The 20,813-nt window shown below is 41.3% G+C and overlaps 1 protein-coding gene across 26 annotated transcripts in view; it reads left to right on the forward strand.

Annotated features, from left to right (window-relative positions):
- Positions 1–16,953, forward strand: part of tcf7l2 (transcription factor 7 like 2) — a 77,488-nt gene extending 60,535 nt beyond the window's left edge. For 2 of the 26 annotated variants that reach the window (XM_053511173.1, XM_053511191.1), the window contains 10 exons: positions 1,390–1,522; positions 2,894–2,996; positions 3,904–3,990; positions 8,748–8,888; positions 8,983–9,157; positions 9,279–9,386; positions 10,346–10,409; positions 11,136–11,186; positions 12,272–12,344; positions 15,897–16,953. In XM_053511173.1, coding sequence (XP_053367148.1) covers positions 1,390–1,522; positions 2,894–2,996; positions 3,904–3,990; positions 8,748–8,888; positions 8,983–9,157; positions 9,279–9,386; positions 10,346–10,409; positions 11,136–11,186; positions 12,272–12,344; positions 15,897–16,344 — 1,383 coding nt within the window. In that variant the 3' untranslated portion in view covers positions 16,345–16,953. Of the gene's footprint in view, positions 1–1,389; positions 1,523–2,893; positions 2,997–3,903; positions 3,991–8,747; positions 8,889–8,982; positions 9,158–9,278; positions 9,387–10,345; positions 10,410–11,135; positions 11,187–12,271; positions 12,345–12,925; positions 12,999–13,515; positions 13,544–15,896 lie in introns of all 26 variants that reach the window. The other 24 variants (XR_008365617.1, XM_053511192.1, XM_053511193.1 and 21 more) reach the window with 24 other exon arrangements.
- The last annotated feature ends 3,860 nt before the right edge of the window (positions 16,954–20,813 follow it).

Raw genomic sequence — 20,813 nt, forward strand, 5'->3', positions numbered from 1 at the left:
TTTTTTCCTGGTCTTTCCTTCAGTAACTCTCTCCCCAGCCGCGGTTGTGCTCAGGACCCTGAATGAGTCCCCAGAGCCCTTTTCTTTCTCCCAGCAGCTCTGCTCAGTTCATTAATCTTTCATTGGGAATATGGTGGAGTGGAACCCGACCCCCCCCCCCCCAAACCCCCCCATCCCAATTCTCAATGTGGCCCCTCACTCTTTCTTACCCTCTCGCTTTTTCCCCAGCTGAGGGGCCCTAGCTGAATGCTTTAACCACTCAGACCCAAGCTGTAGTCAACCTTCGACATGCAAGGTCTCTCGTTGGCTAAATGCAGGGGGAGTGACTCGGAGAGATTAGCCTGAACAAAAGGATGGCTTGTGTCTGCTTTCAAAAAGCCTGTACAAGCAGTCAGCGTCATTGTTTCATGCGCGATTCAGCCTCTTTGTGGCAACCCACATCGCCGTTCCTCACAGCATCACACTGAGGGTCAGATTTGACCTGAAAATGACAAGCTAAAACATGCCCTTTCATGCCACCCTCATCCAGGTGGGCAGACGCCCAGTCACAGAACTCATAGTTACTGAATCAGCTCTAGCTCCTCATCAGAGTTTCTTGAAGACGAATGAAAGGATTGTCGGTGAAATACAAGCAGACTGTAATTCGTGTGCAGGCTGCGGTGGGGCCTGTCTAATCTACAGCGGAGCCATAATCTGGTTAGGTAGAGTGTGCTGGGAATCCGCTAATGCCAGGCTATGCTTCAGCACCCCTCTGCTCAACTGTAATCTTGGGTAATTGAAAATGGGGCCTGTGCCACTTAGGAGCACAAAGAGCAGATTACATAGCTAAAACCAATTTGGCCACAACACAGAAATGGATTTTCTCGACCTCCCCTTGCAGTATTTTATAAAGCAAGCCCTCCCCAAAAACCAGAGCCTGGAGGAACGGGAGGAGGGGAGGAGGAAGGGGACAGGGATGTTCAGGGAGCTCTGAGTAGGAGCCACGGGAAAAGGGGGAGCCGAGAGTGAGAACGAAGTAGGGCTGCTGGAGTTTGTTTGGATTGCCTGGCATTTTGTTTATTAGGTGGTTTGCCTGATTGCGCTTGTGATGATCGCTTTGGGCAAAACCATGGGTGAGAGGAGTGTATAGTGTAACCGGAAGCCATGTTTTGTTTTGTTTTTTATATTTTTTGGTTTCAGATGTCTGTTTCAATATCCTCTGGGCTTGCACCTCCGCACAAGTGTTTTTTATTTTAAACCACACTATGCTGAACTCAGGCCCGTGGCTGGAATAGAGTCAGCAGGCTTGATTTGATAGCGTAGCACTTATTGCTTCTTGACAGGTTTATAATAAAATGATAACTAACATACATATTAAAAACGGTATCTTTCTTCTTTGTGTCTCTTCAGTCTAATAAGGTCCCGGTGGTACAGCACCCTCACCATGTGCACCCGCTTACACCTCTGATCACCTACAGCAATGAACACTTCACGCCGGGGAACCCTCCTCCACACCTACAGACAGACGTGGACCCCAAAACAGGTAGAAAAACAGGCGCGCGCACACACACACACACACACACACACAAACACACACATATCCAGTCCATTACTGTGATGTCACTGGTAAACCCACATCAAATGCATGTTAACAACAGTGTCGAAGAAGCTTGTCCAGGTCAGCGGACCAGAAGCTGGACGCTGAGCATAATGAAAAAAATATCTATGCTTATAAAAAATTAAAAAAAAGAGAGAGAGGGTGGGCTAGACGTACCTCTCTTACCTCAGGTGTCAGAGAAAGGGCTCGGGTTATACGACTCCTTCTTCACTCTCTATTTATGAACTTTAAAAGCACAGGTATTTCTGAACAAATACTAAGTTATTTAAAACTTATGTAAAACATTTCTGAGTATTCGCAAAAAGGTATTTGTGTCTGGAATAAACATTACCACTACCAATCATATTTATTCATTCACTTATTCATTTGTTAATTATTTAATCTGTTTGTTTATAATGTTTATATGTAAATAAATAAATAAATAAATAATAATAATAATAATAATAATTACACTCTATGTGTCTATAAAATATGCTGCTGTGGTTTGTTTTCATTATGATCCTCATCACAGAGCCGGTAAAGATTTCAAGACTGCTTAATGTACCATGTAACGTTTAATAAGCCTACTTAATTGGATTTGGCTTTTTATTAATTAACCAGCTGGATTGAGACTCGTGCCTGAACTTGCTTGTGTGCTGTAGTACAGGACTTCTCTGTCTGCTTTCCTTTTTCTTCGCCTCACCTTCATCTTCAACACATACTGAAATGACTGTCATCGAGGTATTTAATGGTTTCTGACAAACTTGCTTGATTCATGCGTCTGCAGTGAAGGCTCTATTAGTAAGCATCAGTGACTGTGACATTGAAATGGTCCTAAAGCTGAAAAGCCTTCATCCTTTAAGTTGGAATAAGTGTGTTAAGAGATTCGCGATGTTGAAGTATTTCAAAGTCCATTCCTTGACAGCAAGATTGCACTGAGTCAGACATGCAGGGTCCACCTAGTGGCCGAAAAGCTGAGGTTTGACCTGAATTCTCATGCTAATTTCAAGTCTCTCTCAGCACACTGAGCATTTCCCAAAACACAATTATCACACATTATTAACCCAGCGACTCAACAGACACAAGTGACAGGTTACTGCTGTTTCTTCTTCTCGTATTTCTCGGCGCAGCACTTTGTGACTGCCTCCACAAGCTTTGATCAAAACGCGTGCTATCGCAGGCAATATGCGAGCACAACCACTTATTCTCCTCCACCTCCTCTCTCTCTCTCTCTCTCTCTCTCTTTGCTCACCTTTTAGTGATGTCTAATGTGCATTTTTTTGTTTTTTGCTGTTTTTGTCTGAACTGTTTTACCAGGAATCCCAAGGCCTCCACATCCTCCTGATATATCTCCATACTACCCTCTATCCCCTGGCACTGTAGGCCAGATCCCCCATCCGCTAGGATGGTTAGTACCACAGTAAGCACAACATTTTATTCCTCTATTTATGTCTGTACGTCCTCACTTTTGTTTGTTTGATTTAGAATTTTTTGATATCAGAATTTTAGGAATATTAAGTCATTTCCATAATCTGTGTCTCTTCCTCTGACATGACCAAGTCTGCCATTGCTGTACCTTGTTGGTAAAGCAGTTTAAGACTTGTGCATGGTCAGATTAAAGCACTCTTCCTCCATGTAGGTTATACATTAAAGTGAAACACCTCTGAGACCCACATCAATGCACTGCGACTCACTTCCTCCCCTGAACCCTAAGTTGTTTCTTTGTGGCAAACGCTATTTTGCATGTTTCTGTATTGTCCGATTAGAGTAATGAACTGTGATTGCCCGTATTTTACCCACAATTCCACATGGGGGCTTTCCCCTGGTAACTCTTGTCAACACTTGTTAATATGACAAAAGGCTACAAATTAAGCTCTGTTAATTTAATGTTTTCTCACCGCGATCTAAATACCGAGAGAGGCCCCAAGCACAGCCACGGTCCTTTGATTTGCTGCACTTTATTTTGGTATAAATTTACATTCATTATTGTTTGTCTTTGGATGTGTAGACCTCAATTAGCGTGATGGCTCCATTAAAGGGCCTGGTGCTTCGTCTTTAATTATCACAACAAAACACCTAGTTCCAGCTCTGGGAAGAGGGGCCTCCGTCGACACCAAGCACAGGGTTATGAAATTTAATTAGCTATTCCTATCAGATTTGTGGAATTCAAATTGTTCGGAGTTTGCTTCCCTTTGATCGGCGCTCTGCAATCCCCTAGATTTTTGTCACGATCAAATGAGAATAAAGCAGTCTGCATGGAGAGAGAAGCTTTTTTTCACCCCTTTTTTATCCCCTGCTTTACCTTCATCCCTTTCTTCTTTTCCCAGGCAAGGTCAACCGGTTTACCCAATCACAACGGGAGGTTTTAGACACCCCTACCCAACTGCCCTCACTGTCAACGCATCCATGTCAAGGTGAGTTGTGCCCTGGGACAGCGCACATGTATTGAATACTAGCTAGAGTTAGATATAGCACATGCCAAACATGCTGTAGTCTTTCCCTTAAGAAGAGACTGCTCATGTCTCAGCACTCAGTAAGCAAATCCCCAGAACTCTTCTCTCCATTCAAATATTAATTATTGTTATTATTTTATAATGAGATCCCTGAAGAGCGTTTATCCCCGTCGAACATTACAGAGAGCTATAGACTGTGAATATCCTCTTGTGAAAGTTTCAGTGCTGCAAATTAGAGAATAAATAAGCCCGTAAAGGCATAGCTGAGAAGTAGAGGATGGGGAATGCTGCTTTTCACACTGCTTTTGCTTTTGAGAATTGTGGGGACCATAAAGATTACATAAACACGCCCAAGGGAGGATATATAGTGCTGTGAATGTGTGTGTCGGTGCAGTCGTTCCACAGAGATTCTCAGTTGTCTAGTCGGAGGAGGAGGAGTTAACTGCAGATGACAAATCATCTTATCATGTTGTAGTTCTTATATCTTCTGTTCAAAACCAAAAGACGGGCAAAAAAATTCTGTTGCGTATGATGACTCTTTCCACCCACTCGGCCATCTCCTCTCCCCTCGTCATGCTGCGCGGCACTCGCAGCTCACCGATGATGATGATGATGATGATGATGATGATGATGATAAAAGAGCTTTGAAAGATAGAGAGGCAGGTCTGGTGTATAGTTTGGAGAAGCCCAGTCTGTCTCCAGACAACGACAAACTCCCATTTAATTGCAGTACGATTGGAAAAACAGCTTGACAGGGCTAGTCCCGCTGAGCCGCAGGACGTTGATGGATAAGTGTGAGAGAGGGAGTGAGAGAAATGAGGAGAGAACCGGTGTGAATGAATCTCCTGTGAAGCTTGACCTGGGGTTAGTGTTCTCAGAAAGAACCCAACACTCACTGGCCTGTCACACAAAACAGCTGTGTGTTTAACAGTGATGGAGAACTACTTAATATCACTACTATGACATTTTCAAGAAATTTACCCGAGTTAAATCTCTTTAAAAAAAAACTAGAATTATATTATATTAATTTAAAGAAAATTTAAAGTAGGTGTAGTTTTTTTTTTAGCAGCCATAAATATTTTTATACATACCATGTAATAAATATTTGTGCATTCTTGACCTCGTCCCATTCCCACACCCAAGGTAAATAAAATATATATATTTTTTTTTTTAAATATGTAGAGGGGTAAAAAAAAAAGTCCTTTCAGTGATATCTAGCAAAACCAAGAAAGACTCATATACATCAGACAGATCTTTTAAAATAAACTTTTAACACCTGATTTAATTCCCACCTTCATTCTCTAGGTTTGTAACCAATCATAAACAAGACCAAATTCAACACCCAACCAGTCATAACACAGAAGGCGGGATTTCTTAACCTCAAACAAGCTTGCTACCAGAAGTTGGCTAACAGTTTTGCAAAAGTTTATTATTGGTTTAATTTTCAATCTTATAATTTATAATGAATGTATTTTTTTTTTACAAATTATAATTATACATTTTATTATCTATAAATAACTTAATTATACTTAAGTGTGGTTCATGTTTCTGCTGAGATGTAATAATTAACAAGAATTCCCCAAACTGGGTTAAAACCATGTTCATGCTCTGGGGTTTGAACCAATCATAGACCAGACCGAATTCTTATAACCAATCAGAAGGCTGGATTTTTTCACCTCACACAGAAGATTGCTATCAGTCGTGAAATCGTTGTTTGTTTTAATTACGTTATTTATTTTACAGTCAAAAGTTTGGATACTAGTTTGGATTTATTTTCTACCTTGTCGAACAATACTGTTTTTTCAAAACTATAAAATAACACATATGGGATTATTATTAATTAACAACAACTGCAACAATAGTCATTTGTTATTTTAAGACATGAAAGTCAGTTATAGTTTTTGCAAGAACAGTATGGTCAAGAGCATTTGCAAAACCTATTTAACACTAATGAAGACCAAACCAGCCAAGCAAGACCCAAACATACCTTTGCTGCAGAGTTACTGTAGCACCTTCGGGATAGCAGCCTCAGAATTAGCAAACATCACCTCAGATTAGAGCTGTTCTAAAGTCTGTACAGATACTCAAAGGAGATTATCACAGAGTCTTTAGAATTATATCACAATATAGAAGGAAATTAAAATTAGGAAAGATCTGGGAATAAGAAGGTCCAAATCATTTTTAATAAATAAAAACAAATAGTAAAAACACTTCTAGCAGTGGCTCCAGATATCCTTCCCCATGCAGACCTGAAAACATATGCACTTTCAGAACATAATTAGAAAAAGGTATGGATATCCTGTTTCTTTATTTTTTCCAAGTTTCATGCCACTTAGATCCTTGTCTCTGCAATTCATATCAAAATCGTCTTTTTTTTTCATAGAGTTTAATAAGCTTAAATAAAATAGCAACAGACAAACAGAAAGACTTGAAAAGGTCTGGAATGTTTTCACAAGAAAAGAGTAAGAACCCTGCCGTAGGTCCAGTTATCAGAGGCGTCCCAAATGGCCTGTGTGTGTGTGTGTGTGTGTGTGTGTGTGTGTGTGTGTGTGTGTGTGTGTGTAGGTAGTAGCTTTGGCTCTGGAGGGCTGCATTTTGTACTCTGCCATGGCTGGCTGAGCTCTGCTAAATCTCTACACTCAGGTGTGTGTGTGCGCGTGTGTGCATGCATGCTGCACGCTCCCCAGCCTCTAGTGGACCTGGTCCTAAGTGACAGCTAATTCCCCCCTAATGAGCCCTTTATATTGTGATCATCCTATTTCCAGTGCTGCCTAATTGAATCTGGTGAATGGGGGCTAGGGGGATTGGAGCTGGGCTGGGGAAGAGCTAATGTGTTTTGATAATCTATAATTGAATTAGCATAGATTAATAGGTGGTAGTCTCGTGTCTGTGTGCAGCAAAAGTGCTTTAGCATATTTGTGTCAAAAACTGCAGCAGCACGGCCGTGCTCTACCCCATGGTCACCCCACCTCCTAGAAAGAAAAAAAAATAATAATGAGAGTCAGGAATAATCATTTAGTCTGTGTAAAAAGAAGTTCTCTCTGAAAAGAGGGAAAAGAGAGGGGAGAAGGATAGAAAGCTGTTGCAAGGCTTTGTGAGGTCTCCCCCTCTACAGGACATGGCATTAGCGCTGACCGCTTAGTTTGCGTTTTTAGCGCACAGCACTCATAGAGCCATCCTCGCTGCAGCCAGGTACCACAGCGACCTCCTGAAAAATACATTTGAACAGAGTAAGAGTCGGATCTGGCAAATGAGCTACATTATTTTGATAATGGGGTGAAGGCTGCGCGGGTCCATCACCCATCCCGAGTGGCAGGAGGAGGAAGTGCAAGGCCCCCTGTCTGTGCCTGCCCTTTGATATGTTCCTCCATCTGCACCTACGCTCCCATCCGTTCTTTTTCTAGAGGGAGAGAAAGAGTACACCAGCGGGGTCATTATACATTAAACAGACACGGGGGCTGAAGCTCCAATCGGCAATTAAATGGCTCTCGCTGACACGCGGCTGGTGAGGGAGAAGATTGAGACGTTGCAGCCTGCAGGGGCCCTCTCTCTGCCTTTCTCTCTCTCTCTCTCTCACTATTCTTTTTTTCATTCTCTTCTTGTCTTATGTTCTATTCCTCTCTTTCTATCGCTCTCTCTCTCTCGCTCTCTCTCCCCCCAGTAGTAGGGTTAAATTGGTGGCAGTCTCAGCTCTGCGCTGATGAGCTGGATGATGCCCTCCGCTTCAAAGACATGGCCATCATGTTTAAACCATAACCTGGGCCTCGCAGCGGAAACGGCACTGGTGGGAGGGGGCATTCAGGGACTGATGGGACACTAAGAAGCATAGGGGGGGGGGGGGGGGATCTGGTGGGGGAACAGAGGAAATTTTAACAAGTATGCAGGAGAATGGGTGGAGTAGGGGGGTATTAATGATGGCGGAGCCACCACTGTAGTACAGGTCGCCTTCAGCAGAGGCAGGCATGTGACACGGCGCAAACGCAGACGTGTCAGCGATGACGGGAGGAGAGGAGGAGAGACTTGGGTAAACACCATCCCCAGAGAGCGCCTCGAACAGAAACTAGTTGTTCCTTGTGAGTTTATGCTCATCATTATATTCTGGCTCCAAGCTATGAAGCCAGACTCTGCCGGATAATGAGCTGTTTTTTTAAAATATTCCTGCTCTTTTTTTCATCATCTTCCACTCTTATTCTTAGATATGTGTATGGATTTGCACAGCGCGCTGACACACATACACACACACACACACACACATATACACACACACACACACACACGAACACACACACACAAATATTCACTAGCTTTCTACACAGTGGTTTATATAGGGTTTCTCCAGGCTAATTACTTTGTGTTTAGAGAGGATGATGTGATGTATCTTTATGAACCTATTAAAGATAATCTCTTCAATCCCTACAGTCATGGGAAACCATTTCATTAATTTTATAGTATGGAAAATTGGCACGAGGGAGGGGAAGGACACCCCACCGAGTCCGAACATAAAAAGAATATTTCCAATATAATGCGGGTGGTGTGATAATGCAAAGAAATGCTAAACAAGGAAGGCATGAAATTTTAAAAGTACCTAGCGAGATGTCATCTGCAGTTTTCCCCCGAATTCTCAGGCTACTAAATATAACATTGTGCATGAATGTCCTGTGTATGTGTATGTGTATCAACCCCCATTTCACCCGTGTCCACTCTGACGATTTACACAGTCTTCTCTCCTCCAGATTCCCTCCTCACATGGTGCCCCCCCACCACAGTTTGCACACCACGGGCATCCCGCACCCTGCCATAGTCACGCCCAACGTCAAACAGGAGTCTTCTCACAGCGACATCAGCACGCTCAACAGCTCGTGAGTTCAAAAGCAACACACATTAAATATGTGACCTATTTTTAATTCAACCTGCCATCAATGCGGACACTCATCTCCTTGCCCTAAAACATAGGTTTCAATCCAACAGGAAACATCAGGACCAGAAAAAGGAGGATGAAAAGAAGAAGCCGCACATAAAGAAGCCTCTGAACGCATTCATGTTGTACATGAAGGAGATGAGGGCCAAAGTAGTGGCAGAGTGCACGCTGAAAGAGAGCGCAGCTATCAATCAGATCCTGGGACGAAGGGTGAGGGTGCCGGGACTGGCATACACACACACACACACACACAAGGGAAGTCTTAACTGTTTAATAATGAAAAACGGACTTGATGTCTCAACATATCTCTTTTGTTTCTGTATTTCATCAGTGGCATGCCCTGTCTCGAGAGGAGCAGGCCAAATACTACGAGTTGGCCAGGAAAGAACGACAGCTACACATGCAGCTCTACCCCGGCTGGTCAGCACGAGACAACTATGTATGTTTTTAGGTTTTCAGGCTTCCTGTCACACATTTAGCTCGATGGTGTTTATGGGGCTTCCAGCCTGCACATTTTCAGCCACGTATACAGTACATCCGAAAACACAGGATTCTAGTAGATCACATCTTTTGTAGGCTTCCCTAAGCATCTGCTCCACGGCATAGATTCTCCTCAGCCACATTCTCACTCACTCTCGGCTGTTTCTATTAGTATTCCAGTGGTTCATCTAAAAAAGAAAAAAAAAGAAAGAAAGAAAGAAAGGAAGACGAGCTCAGATCAGAGTAATTAAATAACCGCAGGGCCTAAATGCCTCACAGATCTGATGAAAGAGAATGTCTCTCCACAGCAATGGGAGATGACCACACTGTTTTAAGGCCCAGACAGAGTGCAGTGCCGCTCCCACACGCCCGACAAATCGCCCTCCGCCCAATCTGTCACTCCCACTGCCGTCTGACGCTCTGCAGCCAGAGCTGAGGAAAAGGACTCAACAAAAGTTGGTTTAGTCGAATTAAATCCAGCCTAATTATTAAATACATGCTCAGGTGCGATAGCTCAACCTCGACCCCGGTCAGTAGACAGTCGTTCAGATAAAGCCACGAGGAGGTGAGTCAACACACGAGCAGTTATGAAGAGCGCTCTCATCCTCATCCCCCCCCCCCCCCCCCGAGTGATCTGACGTTATCAAAGATCTCTCAAGAGCCCCTAAATTATTTCACAACACAGGGAAAATAAAGGAGTAGCACGAAAAGAAAAAAAACAAAGGAATAAACACAGAGAAAAGCGAGAAGGGCGAGAGAGAAAGGGAAAGTTGTTCTATGGCCCACAGTGGCGTTCCACTCCTTCAGGCTCGTGCATGAATAAATGAATGAGTAAAAGCACAGCTCTCTTGTTCAGTATGTGTCTTGGCCTTTTCTTGCAATATAATAACTAAGGTTCCTGTCTATTTCTTTTTTTTGGCTGCTAACCAACAGGGGAAAAAGAAGAAGAGAAAAAGGGAAAAGCAGCAGGCAGATGGCACTGGTAAGTGAGATGCAATTATGTCTCATATTAGAGCAGATCCATCATCTGTCACAAGGGTGACATCTCAAAGATAAAAGTCCAGCTTTTTTTTTTTCTCTCTTCATCCCTTTTTTGCCTGCCTCATCTTGTATATAGTTATGCTACCCAATGCAATATTTACACGTTAGACTGCTTGTTATCCCCCACCCCAGCCCCATGTCGAGCACTAATAACACTGAATATGCATGAATCCTACACCCCAGCACGTCGTCCCTCCTAGCACAGCCCCCTCTCCAGCATTTAGCATAGTGTGAGTTCTGTGTGTGTGTGTGTGTGTATGTGTGTTAATCATGGTGCTGACTGAGTGCTGCTCCTGTGCCAACCCTGATCATGCTGCCGTGTGTGAGCGTCATGCCAAAACTCCTGTGCTTTGTTTTTGTCCCATGTGTGTGTGTGTATAACTTTGCGCTGTGCCTGCTGCATGTCTCAAACTGAAATCTCTAATCATTCAAATAAATAAAAGGATGAATGAAAAATCACTTATCTCTTTAAATTAAGGAGGTTTGCTAGTTCTTTGATTTGCTTCATTTGACATCCTTCTTTATAATGCTCTTCTGATTCTGATTCTTGATCTATATTGTGAGATGTGAAGGAGAAATGCGAGTAATGATATATATTTGCGGTCTTTTTTTTTTTCCAAAATGGAACCCTTTTTGAAGACCTCTCTATCTGTTCTTTTTCTTCCAGAACACAGAGAATATTTTCCAAATCCTTGCCTTTCACTCCCTCCGATTACAGGTGCTAATGTCATTTTGAGTCTTAAATTACTAACTTGCTTTTCTTCCCCCTCTTCTAGTTCATTTAGATATCTAGTTATCTATCTGTGTGTGCAGTATATGGTATTTATTCATGAATAATGCTAGCTACATCTTTCCATATCCTTATTGCTCTGTTTTCAATTCATCCTTCAATTCTTTTTCAAGAACGAACCGCTTTTGTTTTGCTCTTCCGCTCATTTTCATTTTGCATTAATCTTAAATATTTCTTACTTTCCTTTGCTTGTGATGAAATATTCGGTGAAAATGCTTCTGTATTAAGAATCCGGTAACATTAAAGCATTTCCATTTGACAAACACAAGTTGCAGTATGTTTACCAAAAGAAAAAAAGGAAAGAAAAAAAAAAAAAAAAGAAAATGGAATGTTACGTTATCAGGGTAAACCTCCTTAATCTGCTGGCTTCAGTAGTTTGCCCGAGCGGCTGCCTGCTCCTCAGCATGATGTCCTGCGGCCTGCCTTTATCATCATCTTCACATCTCCACACACTGGCTGTGAGAGGCTGATGAACGCAGGTCCGGCTCCCAGCAGCCTGCGCTCTCTGGCTGCGTAACGTTTCACTGGCTGCAACTAATCAACATCGTGCCACTCTGTCCCCTCATGTCCTTCCCTATAAAACAGGGAACAGGCCTGCAGCAGGCATGTAACCATATCTGCTGCATCACACGCTATTAACAGTCAAGCACTTTCATATTTACATATTTCTGTTGCTTTGCTCTTATTCCTATTTACATATTCTTCCTTTTGCTCTCATTTCCAATTGATTTCTTAACCAATTACCCTTACATTGCTTTTCTTTTTTTTTCTTTTTTTCCCCTTTAAACTACTTTCTGAAAACTAACATAAACATGCACGTCTGTAAGAAACAATACTGCACATTTTAAAGTAATACTTTGAATCTGGGATCATCTTTGGGAATAAACATTAATATAATTCTGTGACTTGGAGTGATTTAGATTCATTGGTTTCCCTTTTATTTCCCTCCCTCTCTTCACTTCGTGGTCATTTCTCCTTTCCTCTGCTGGCTTCTCCTGCCTTCATCGGCTCAGACCTGAGTGCCCCTAAGAAGTGTCGCGCACGCTTTGGGCTCGATCAGCAGAATAACTGGTGTGGCCCCTGCAGGTGTGTATCTGGTGTGCTGGCAGGTACGCTAGAGCAGGTGACAGCTGGGAAACTTTTACACTGGCAACTCCTCCCTGTGTCTGCTTCTCGCAAGTTTCTACTCTCTCTCTCTCTCCCTCTCTCTCTCTCTCTCTCTCTCTCTCTAGCTGTCTCACTCCCTCTCCACGCCACCCCTTAAGCAACCAATCAGCTGCTTTTGCTACTGTGAAGCTGGGTCATGCCAACCGATATAATGGTGTAAGACTGTTATTGTGTGGGAGTGCACTTGAATGAGTGAGTGCTTTTAAAATGCAAGCAGACTTTTTTCTTGTCACGGTTGGCACAGTGTACGTGTTTATTCTTAAACCCAAACCGTATGATCTGAATAGATGAACTGTAAAATATATTGAAAGTTATGACTGAAAAGGGGACGTGGCTGAGAAGGGTTAGGATTGGAAACCACCGGTAAGTGTTGGGGAAGTTGCAGTGCCAGTGTCCCCAGCTGAAACCTATGCTCTAGCTATATGTCTTGTTTGTCCAAATGACGTGTCCATTTTTTTTTTTTCTTTGTGTGTTTTTGTGTCTACCTTTTTGGCTAACAGATGCAAATACCCCTAAGAAGTGCCGTGCCTTGTTCGGGCTTGACCAACTCAGTTTATGGTGCAAACCCTGCAGGTATACTCCGAAAGGCACTTTTGGGAAGGATGTAGATCATAATGATTATGAAAAGATGAAGATTGCTTTCTTTTTCTCACCACTTTTACTGTTTGTTTTCTTTCGTCTATCTTTTCAGTCTTTTATATGTTGGCAAACTGGTTGATTTTGGGGATCTGTCACTCTCTGTGATTGAGATGTGTTGTAGTAGAGCAGCTGAACTCCTGGGGCAGAAAGTGGAACTATGTCATGTTCCTGTATGCAGATATAATCGCACATCATTCATAGTCTAGATTTGACCGTATTATTATTTTTTTTAACAAAGAAATGATTGTTATAAACCCATTATTTATCATTTTGTCCATTTTCTGCCCTATGGTATATCTCTGCCATCAGAACAGTCTTGATCAACCTTCTGTATAAACTTTTGTGGTTGTGATGTAGCCTCTTGTCCTCCCTCCTCAACTACCCCCCCCCCCCACCTCTCTGATAACCCTTTACTCAGTCCCAACCTCTTGTCTTTCTGTTCTAACACAAGCAGTCTTTGAATTGGAAATATGTTGATGGTAGGTATTTGTTTCTGCTAAGTAATACCCTTCTCTGTGTCTCACTTGTGTTTACTCCATCTCCTGCCCTCACTGTGAATGCCAGATATTTGTCCTGTTCTGTTGTGTTACACTTCCCTGTGCTGTTTGTAGCAAACTTTCATCCTGTTAAATCTTTAAGCTCGACCTAAATCCTTACTTATGACTCATTTACTTGATGAACTCATTCACACTCAGCCTAGATAGGGAGGCTACAGCGGAGTAGTGTCCCTATACAGCACCCTGGGTGTCGGGGTGCTTGGCTGCTTTGGGAGAAGCTCTGGTAATCGTGCCCTTTTATTCAGGGAGCTGGGAGGTTAAAAGACCCCACTAGGCTCGGTTTCCTGAAAGATGCATCCACACTAATTCCCCCAGAGATGCAGAAATCAATATGGAACAAGGCAAGATACTTGGAATCAATAGGGCTCTTAAAAATGGATATTAGCTTATTTGCAGCCTTTTGACAGGCAGTTAGCACAGAGCTGCACTCTGGAGCGTGTCTAGGGAACAGCGAAGTAGGTTTCAGTTCAAAGGAAACTACACTGTTACTATGAAAAAATTTCATAAAAAACGAAATTCGTGAAAATGAATACAAAAAGAAAATGAGTATCATTTTTTTTTTTGTATTCATTCCTTCTCACATCTCTGCCCCAGAAAAGACATAATCTTAACTACTTTTAACTGTGCTTCTTTGTTCATCATTTCTGTACCAATAGTGACACTTCTTTTTAAATGTGTCATGAAATAAATGCATGTTGTGCATGTCCTCCAGCCATACAGGGTACGCGTCTGGATCAAACGTCTGCCTCTTTCTTCAACTCTCTCCATTTCTGTCTCGTTTCATCCTTTCCTTCTCATTATAAATGCGTCTCCCAGACAGTCTGTACACATGTCCTTGTCCTTCTGGCTCTCTTTCTCTTACTTTTGTCTCAACCCTATACTTGCATAAGACCAGGCAGGGGTATAACTTAAGAAACAATCCTCACCTGGATTTCAACAGGATCTGAATTGACGACATAAAAAGGAAAAAAGTTACAACTAAATTCACATCTTTCCTTACTCCGTAGCTCCCCCTATCTTTCTGTTCTCATGTACACTGTTTGTTTTCTCTGTCCCTGTCTTACAAACCTGTAGAAAGCTGAATAGCTTACTGTGGCCTTGAGGCATTAGTTTTTTTTTGTTTTTTTTTTCTCTCTCCTTTTTGGCAGGGGTATGGGGTCAGGTCACACTAGGGCAAGGTACACTGAGGGTTTTAGCTCTCATTCCATCTCTCTCTGGTTACTCTCTTTCTTTCCTCCTGATTCAAAACAGGGTATGCAACCAAGCACCTAGGAGACACTGGAAATCTCCCTCTCTCTTTCTCTCTCTCTCTCTCTCTCTCTCTCTCTCTTTTCTTTTCTCTCACTCGCTAACACTCTCACTCAATATCTCTGGCTCTCTTTTCCTCTCGTACCCCTCTCGGCGTACTGGCTTGGTGCTGCTGTGTTTGCCCGTGTGGCTGGCTGGAATGGCTGGCCGTAGGCGTAGCAGACGAGGGAGGGTCCTGACCCGAGCAGAAATGCAAACATGGCGGCGCGACCTCTGTGCACAACACTCACACACATGTCTTAGGGGCAGGCTGAGAGTAGCGCATCTCCTCTAACCTCTTACCTCTCCATCTGAACTCCCCCCAAGGAACATGCAGAAAAAAGCAGTAAAGAGACATGAAAAAAGGAAGGGAAAAAGAGGAGTGTAATAATTCAAGCTGATGTGTAAACCGGATGGAGTCCCGTGCGGTTTACCGTGCTGGGTGGAGTTCTTTGTTTCAAGCTCGATCTGTTATCCTAGTAAGAGAAAACAAAGAGAGATGTACTGTTTTCCTCTTTGGCTGCGTCCCTCTGAACCTCAGAGGTAGTTATTCTTCGGAATTCCTCATCCTAGTGCTTCTTGTCATCACTTTCCCCATCTGTCTCACTGTCTCCTCATCTGGCATCTGTATTTCTGTAGATGCTTTTCCTCTATGTCTGTCTTCTTTGCATGTATGATATTGGATGGAAGGTGAGAGGAAGTCAGTGGCAGAGAGCGAGTGCTCAGCTGCTCATCTGTTGTATTGGCATTCTCAGGAAGCAATAGCATCCAATTAGATGCCCAATCTATAGACGATTGAGCTTAGTTCAGTCATGCTGCAATTGGCATACTGACTGAATATCACCAGTCTTTATATACGTGTGCAGAACTGTATGATGTATGATGTGCATTTAAGTGGATGCTAAGGCTTTCTTTTAAGCCTACTGGCAAGTTGCAAAGGACTGCCAAGATTACGTAGGAGTTAAACAAGCCTGCTCTCTGTTTGCAGGAGAAAAAAGAAGTGCATTCGCTACATTCAAGGTGAAGGCAGCTGTGTCAGTCCTCCCTCTTCGGATGGAAGCTTACTAGAGTCGCCCCCATCCTCCCCCTCCATGGTCCCCAATTCTCCGCCCTCAAAAGAGTCCAAACCACAGACTGAACAAATGCAACCTCTTTCACTGACTATGAAACCGGGCCCCCTGGTCTCATCCTCACACCACCAACACCACCACCTGTCCATGGCCCCGCCTCCGCCCTTAGCTCTGCTGGACAACTCAGGGGCAGGCAAACCCCCCGGCCCCGCCCACAACGGCTCCTTGGACCCTTCAGACGTGTCATCGTCACGCCCCTCAGGCTCCGCCTCCTCCCAACCTTCATCGGCGTGTCATTCCCATTCTCTGTTGCCCAGCTCTGCCCCAACGCAACCGCTTTCGCTCGTAACCAAGTCAATAGACTAGGCTAAACTGGCTCTGATATACCAGCTTTCAACTCCTCCCTTCTGCTGACACTTTTTTTTTTTTTATTGTTTTATTTTTCTGTCACATATGGCTTTGGAAATTAGTTAATTCTTTTATCAAAGTTCATTGGTCAATATTTGACCTGTCATTATCTAAAATAAATGGAACTATTATAATAATAATAATATTGATGATAAAGTAAAATGAGTTGTAGAGTATAGCTATATAAGTCTGCCAAAATGTAAGACTTTTTTTTCCTTTTTTTTACTGTACAACAGAAAAAAATATCTGTTATGTAAATTGACATAGACATGTTAAAAGACAGATATAAAAGTAGTCTAGGTGAGGATTCAGTGAGCCCTTTTCTTAAAGTTGGTTCTTCTTCATTATTTGTATTAAATACGAGCTTGCGAACCAATCATTTACACCTGTTCAAAACACGGAGGGCACGAGGACCGTGGAGACATCCTTCTCCAGCTGAGGAACAACTTTAATTGTGATGTTACTTGTTCTTGTTTAAATGTACAGAAATATTTGGGGGGTAACTGTGTTAATATGCATTGTTCCACTGCGTTGTCTATTTTATTTTTTATTTTTTGTCATTGTTTACCGTGGGAGGGCGGTGGAGGTGGGTTGGGGTGGGTAGACTCATTTGGAGGAATGTTTTGGGGGACTGTTTTAAGGGTGGGGAGGGAGGGTTGGGTGGGGGGATTGTGGTATACAATACAAAATGTCACAACGCTAGGACCAGTAGTATTTATTGCTTTAGAGATTGCTTGTTGTATCCTGTATGTTGTCCCTTTGAAATATTTTTCTTTTCTTAATACATTGTACAAATATTCTTTTTTTTAATGTAAGCAACTTATATATAAATGATCCATTTTTACAAGGAGGTTTTGAAGTTGAATGGTTTTATTTTATCATTTGTTTTTTTTTTCCTTTTTTCTTTTTTTTCTTTTTTTTCTTTTTCTTTTTTTTTTTTTTTTGCTGAAGACCAGAGTTTCACCAACACAGTGTAGATTCTCCAAAACAGATGTATGCACAACTTAATTTTTAAAAACATATCTATAAGCCATTTTCCAATAGGAGAAAAGAAAACTTGAATGAAGATAGTGACTACCATGTTTTTATGAATTAGTTTTCATGATATAAAGCCCATCCTTTTTTAATTGCAAATTCATCTCCACTGGACTGTAGAATTGTGTACAGAGTTTCTGTGCCGAAATTGTGCTAATTTTCACTCCCCCTCTTACAATGCTGTAGGTTTGTCAGGTTTTTTATTTTTGTTTGTTTGTTTGTTTGTTTTTCTCTTTTTTTCTTAAACCATACTTTGCTGTGACGTTACATAGATTGCTATGTATGTAGTATAAATGTTGCTATAACAAATGTGTTTGGTAGCAGATTGTCAAATATTAAAATTTAAACTTAATAAAAGACGAACATCATCATACTGTATAAACCCTCAAGGGCCAAATGATGTATATTAGGAGGTTCATAAAAAACTATTAAATAACACAAAAAATACACAAACTGCCACTTTTAAGTACACTACTACATATAGGTAGATAGAAAAAATAGGCATGTTGATGTTGCAAGAAGCTGTAAAAAAGCTACAAGAGAATCATCCATTCGGTGCCATTGTAGTTGACATGATGCGACTGTAAGCCGTCAATCTCTTCTCTGGTTTATTAAGATGCTAATGATGAATAGTTTGAATGTTTCCTTAACGGCTGTGATGTTCCTGTTCTATTTTATGCTCTTAGCTTTTATTTTTGTTTGCTTTGTTTTTTGTTTTGTTCTTTTTTTCTTTTTTTTCTTTTTTTTTTCTTTTTTTTTTAGTTATTTGAAGTGGTTCCCAGACCATGTTTTTTTTTTTGTAATGAATAAATGTTTATGCTGTACAGTCTCTGTAGCATGCAGTTCTGTATTAATAAAAGCGACTTAGTATGTGCAGATTAGCTTGTTGACTTGCTTTCTCTCATCACTCTGCTCCTGGCCAATAATTTTCTAATAGGAACTTGGACAGCATGGCATCCCATGCCTTGTGTTTAACTAATTTTAAGGCAATACAATATTTTTGCTAAGTAAAGAATGAGTAATGATATCCAAGCTGGGTCAAATCCACCTGAAAACTGTTAGACCTCTCTTGGGGGGCCACATAAATCTTGTGTTTTCACACGGCACTGTCTGCATCTGGTTCCATTTTGAGTAGGATTCGGTAGATATTTTATTTTTCCGGCTCAACTCATGGAGAAGAAATCCATTATTCACTTCTAAATTTATTGTATTAATCAGCCAGTTGATCTAAGAGTTTATTTAGTGTTTTTTCTTAACTTCTCTCTAAAGAGGTGTTTAACATTTTTTGTTGATTTTCCCTTCACTGTGGGCTAAGAGACTTGGATTGATGGAAAAACAATGCTTTTAATGTGTGCCCTGGTACTGCTTAGGTTAAGTTGTTACACTTGAATTCCATCCAACCCAGATTAACGTAATGTTTTGTTGTTTAAATCTTGTCTTCTTTTATCTCGTCTTTGCTCTAGTGGCATTAAGGGTTCTATCATTTAAAAAAAAAAAAAGCATGTCAGAGAACAGAATAACTTTCTTACAGGACGAGTAAGGTATTTAGTTTAATTTCTCTTTAATCCAAACAGAACCGTTTCGTTGTTGATACAAACAGACCTGTGTATAAGCTTGTTGAGATTGTTCATGAATGCTGAATGTTGGCCGCACAGGAACAAATCAATAAGGACAAAGATGTCCGCAATCCTTTCCTCTAAAAGGCGGAGATACAGAAGTAAACAAACATCATGAAGTAGCAATTGATTCAGAGCAGCACTGTTTATTGCCTCTGCAAAGCTTTCGCTCAAAAACACAGGCATCAAAAAAATGTTCAAGGTTCACAATCAGACAGGCAGATGCAATGTGTCATGTTCGGGGGGAAAAAAAGATGGCATGCATACAAGCAATGCAAAAATAAGACATTTTGTTGTATTCAAAGATGTCAAATGAACACATAAATGAGGAAGACTGCTGCATTCACAACAGCCAACCTCTCGATATCTCATCTCCCTTTCTGTGGAAGGTCAGGGCTTTACTCAGTCCTACATAAAGTGTTCCCCTTAGTCTCTTTCAGAGTGCTAACAAAGCTTTTTGTCTGAGCTTAAACCCTCAAAGGCTCGCAATACATTAAATAAATTAAACGAGAGACTGTAGAAGTAAGGATTTGTTTTGTGCATTCTGTTTTGACCATTTAGAAAAAAAAATGTTTGCAACAGGAGGCAAACATTCAAGGTTCATGTGTTCAATTGAGCATTCTTCATCCACCAAAATCTCACTGCTCTTATTGTTAATCTTCCCACTGCAGTAAAGTCTGGGACGATTACATTTTCCCTATCTTGCTATTATTCACTGTGTGTGAAGTGTGTTCTATTTCTCAGTAAATGAAAGACCCATAATTTACACGTTATACACCTCTATATGTGAATAAACACTCTTCAAGGCTGATGAGGAAGGATTCAGGAATGCCTGATGCTTAGACTTTTAGATTGTGTTTTTGTCACAGAAGCTGGCTTTTTATTGCTAACTATTAAGATTCTCACTTGGCCTTGAGTGGACTATCATTTTTTTTCCAAGTGATTTGATTTTGCATATTGCATTCCGTGGGTAATTTCAACCATTTTAGTATTCCATTGCTTTAAGTGATATATGAATTTAAATCCACCTTACTTGTGTGGAAGTGTTTAGCCTTTCTGGGTTTACCAATACCCATCTTTGACTACGGCACACATGCACCATGGCATCATTTTGAAAAGTTTATGCAATGTCACCACATTTATTTTCATCCACAGACTCTGTGGTGGCCTACCCATGTGTGAAAATTATGTCTTATGCTCCCTGAACCACTCTTTCGCAATTTGAGTGTGATGAATCCTGGCATTGTCATCTTGGAATATTCCTGTTCAATCAGAGAAGAAACAAATCCATTGATGGAAAAACCTAGTCATTCATTTGTGATCAACCATCACTCTGGAGCAGGGTAGATCTGGACTCATCATGTGACCTTTTCCCAATGCGCCACAGTCTATCCTTTATGCTCCCTAGCAAACTGAAGCATTTTTTTCTGATTAGCCTCATTGATCAGTGGTTTAATTAAGGCTACACAGCTGTTTAGTCCCAATCCCTTTAGTTTGCTTACACTGTACAGTATATGGAAATGCTCTTACTTTCATTATTAAACCTACAGAGAGTACTGTTGTTTTTTGATTTTGAAAATTAGATTTTGCCAAAAATTTAAGTGATCTCCCACTACAATCATTTTATCTATAATTATTATAATTTACTTATTTCAATTTGTATTTTTTTTTTTTTTTACCAAATTTCTTCCTTGAAAATGATGGTTTAGCACTATAGTTCCTTGTTTTAATAATGCGATATAAAACCCAATTTTGACCCCTATTTTAGTAGTTTCA

This window comes from Clarias gariepinus, chromosome 14 (genome assembly GCF_024256425.1).
Source record: "Clarias gariepinus isolate MV-2021 ecotype Netherlands chromosome 14, CGAR_prim_01v2, whole genome shotgun sequence".
Lineage (NCBI taxonomy): Eukaryota > Metazoa > Chordata > Actinopteri > Siluriformes > Clariidae > Clarias > Clarias gariepinus.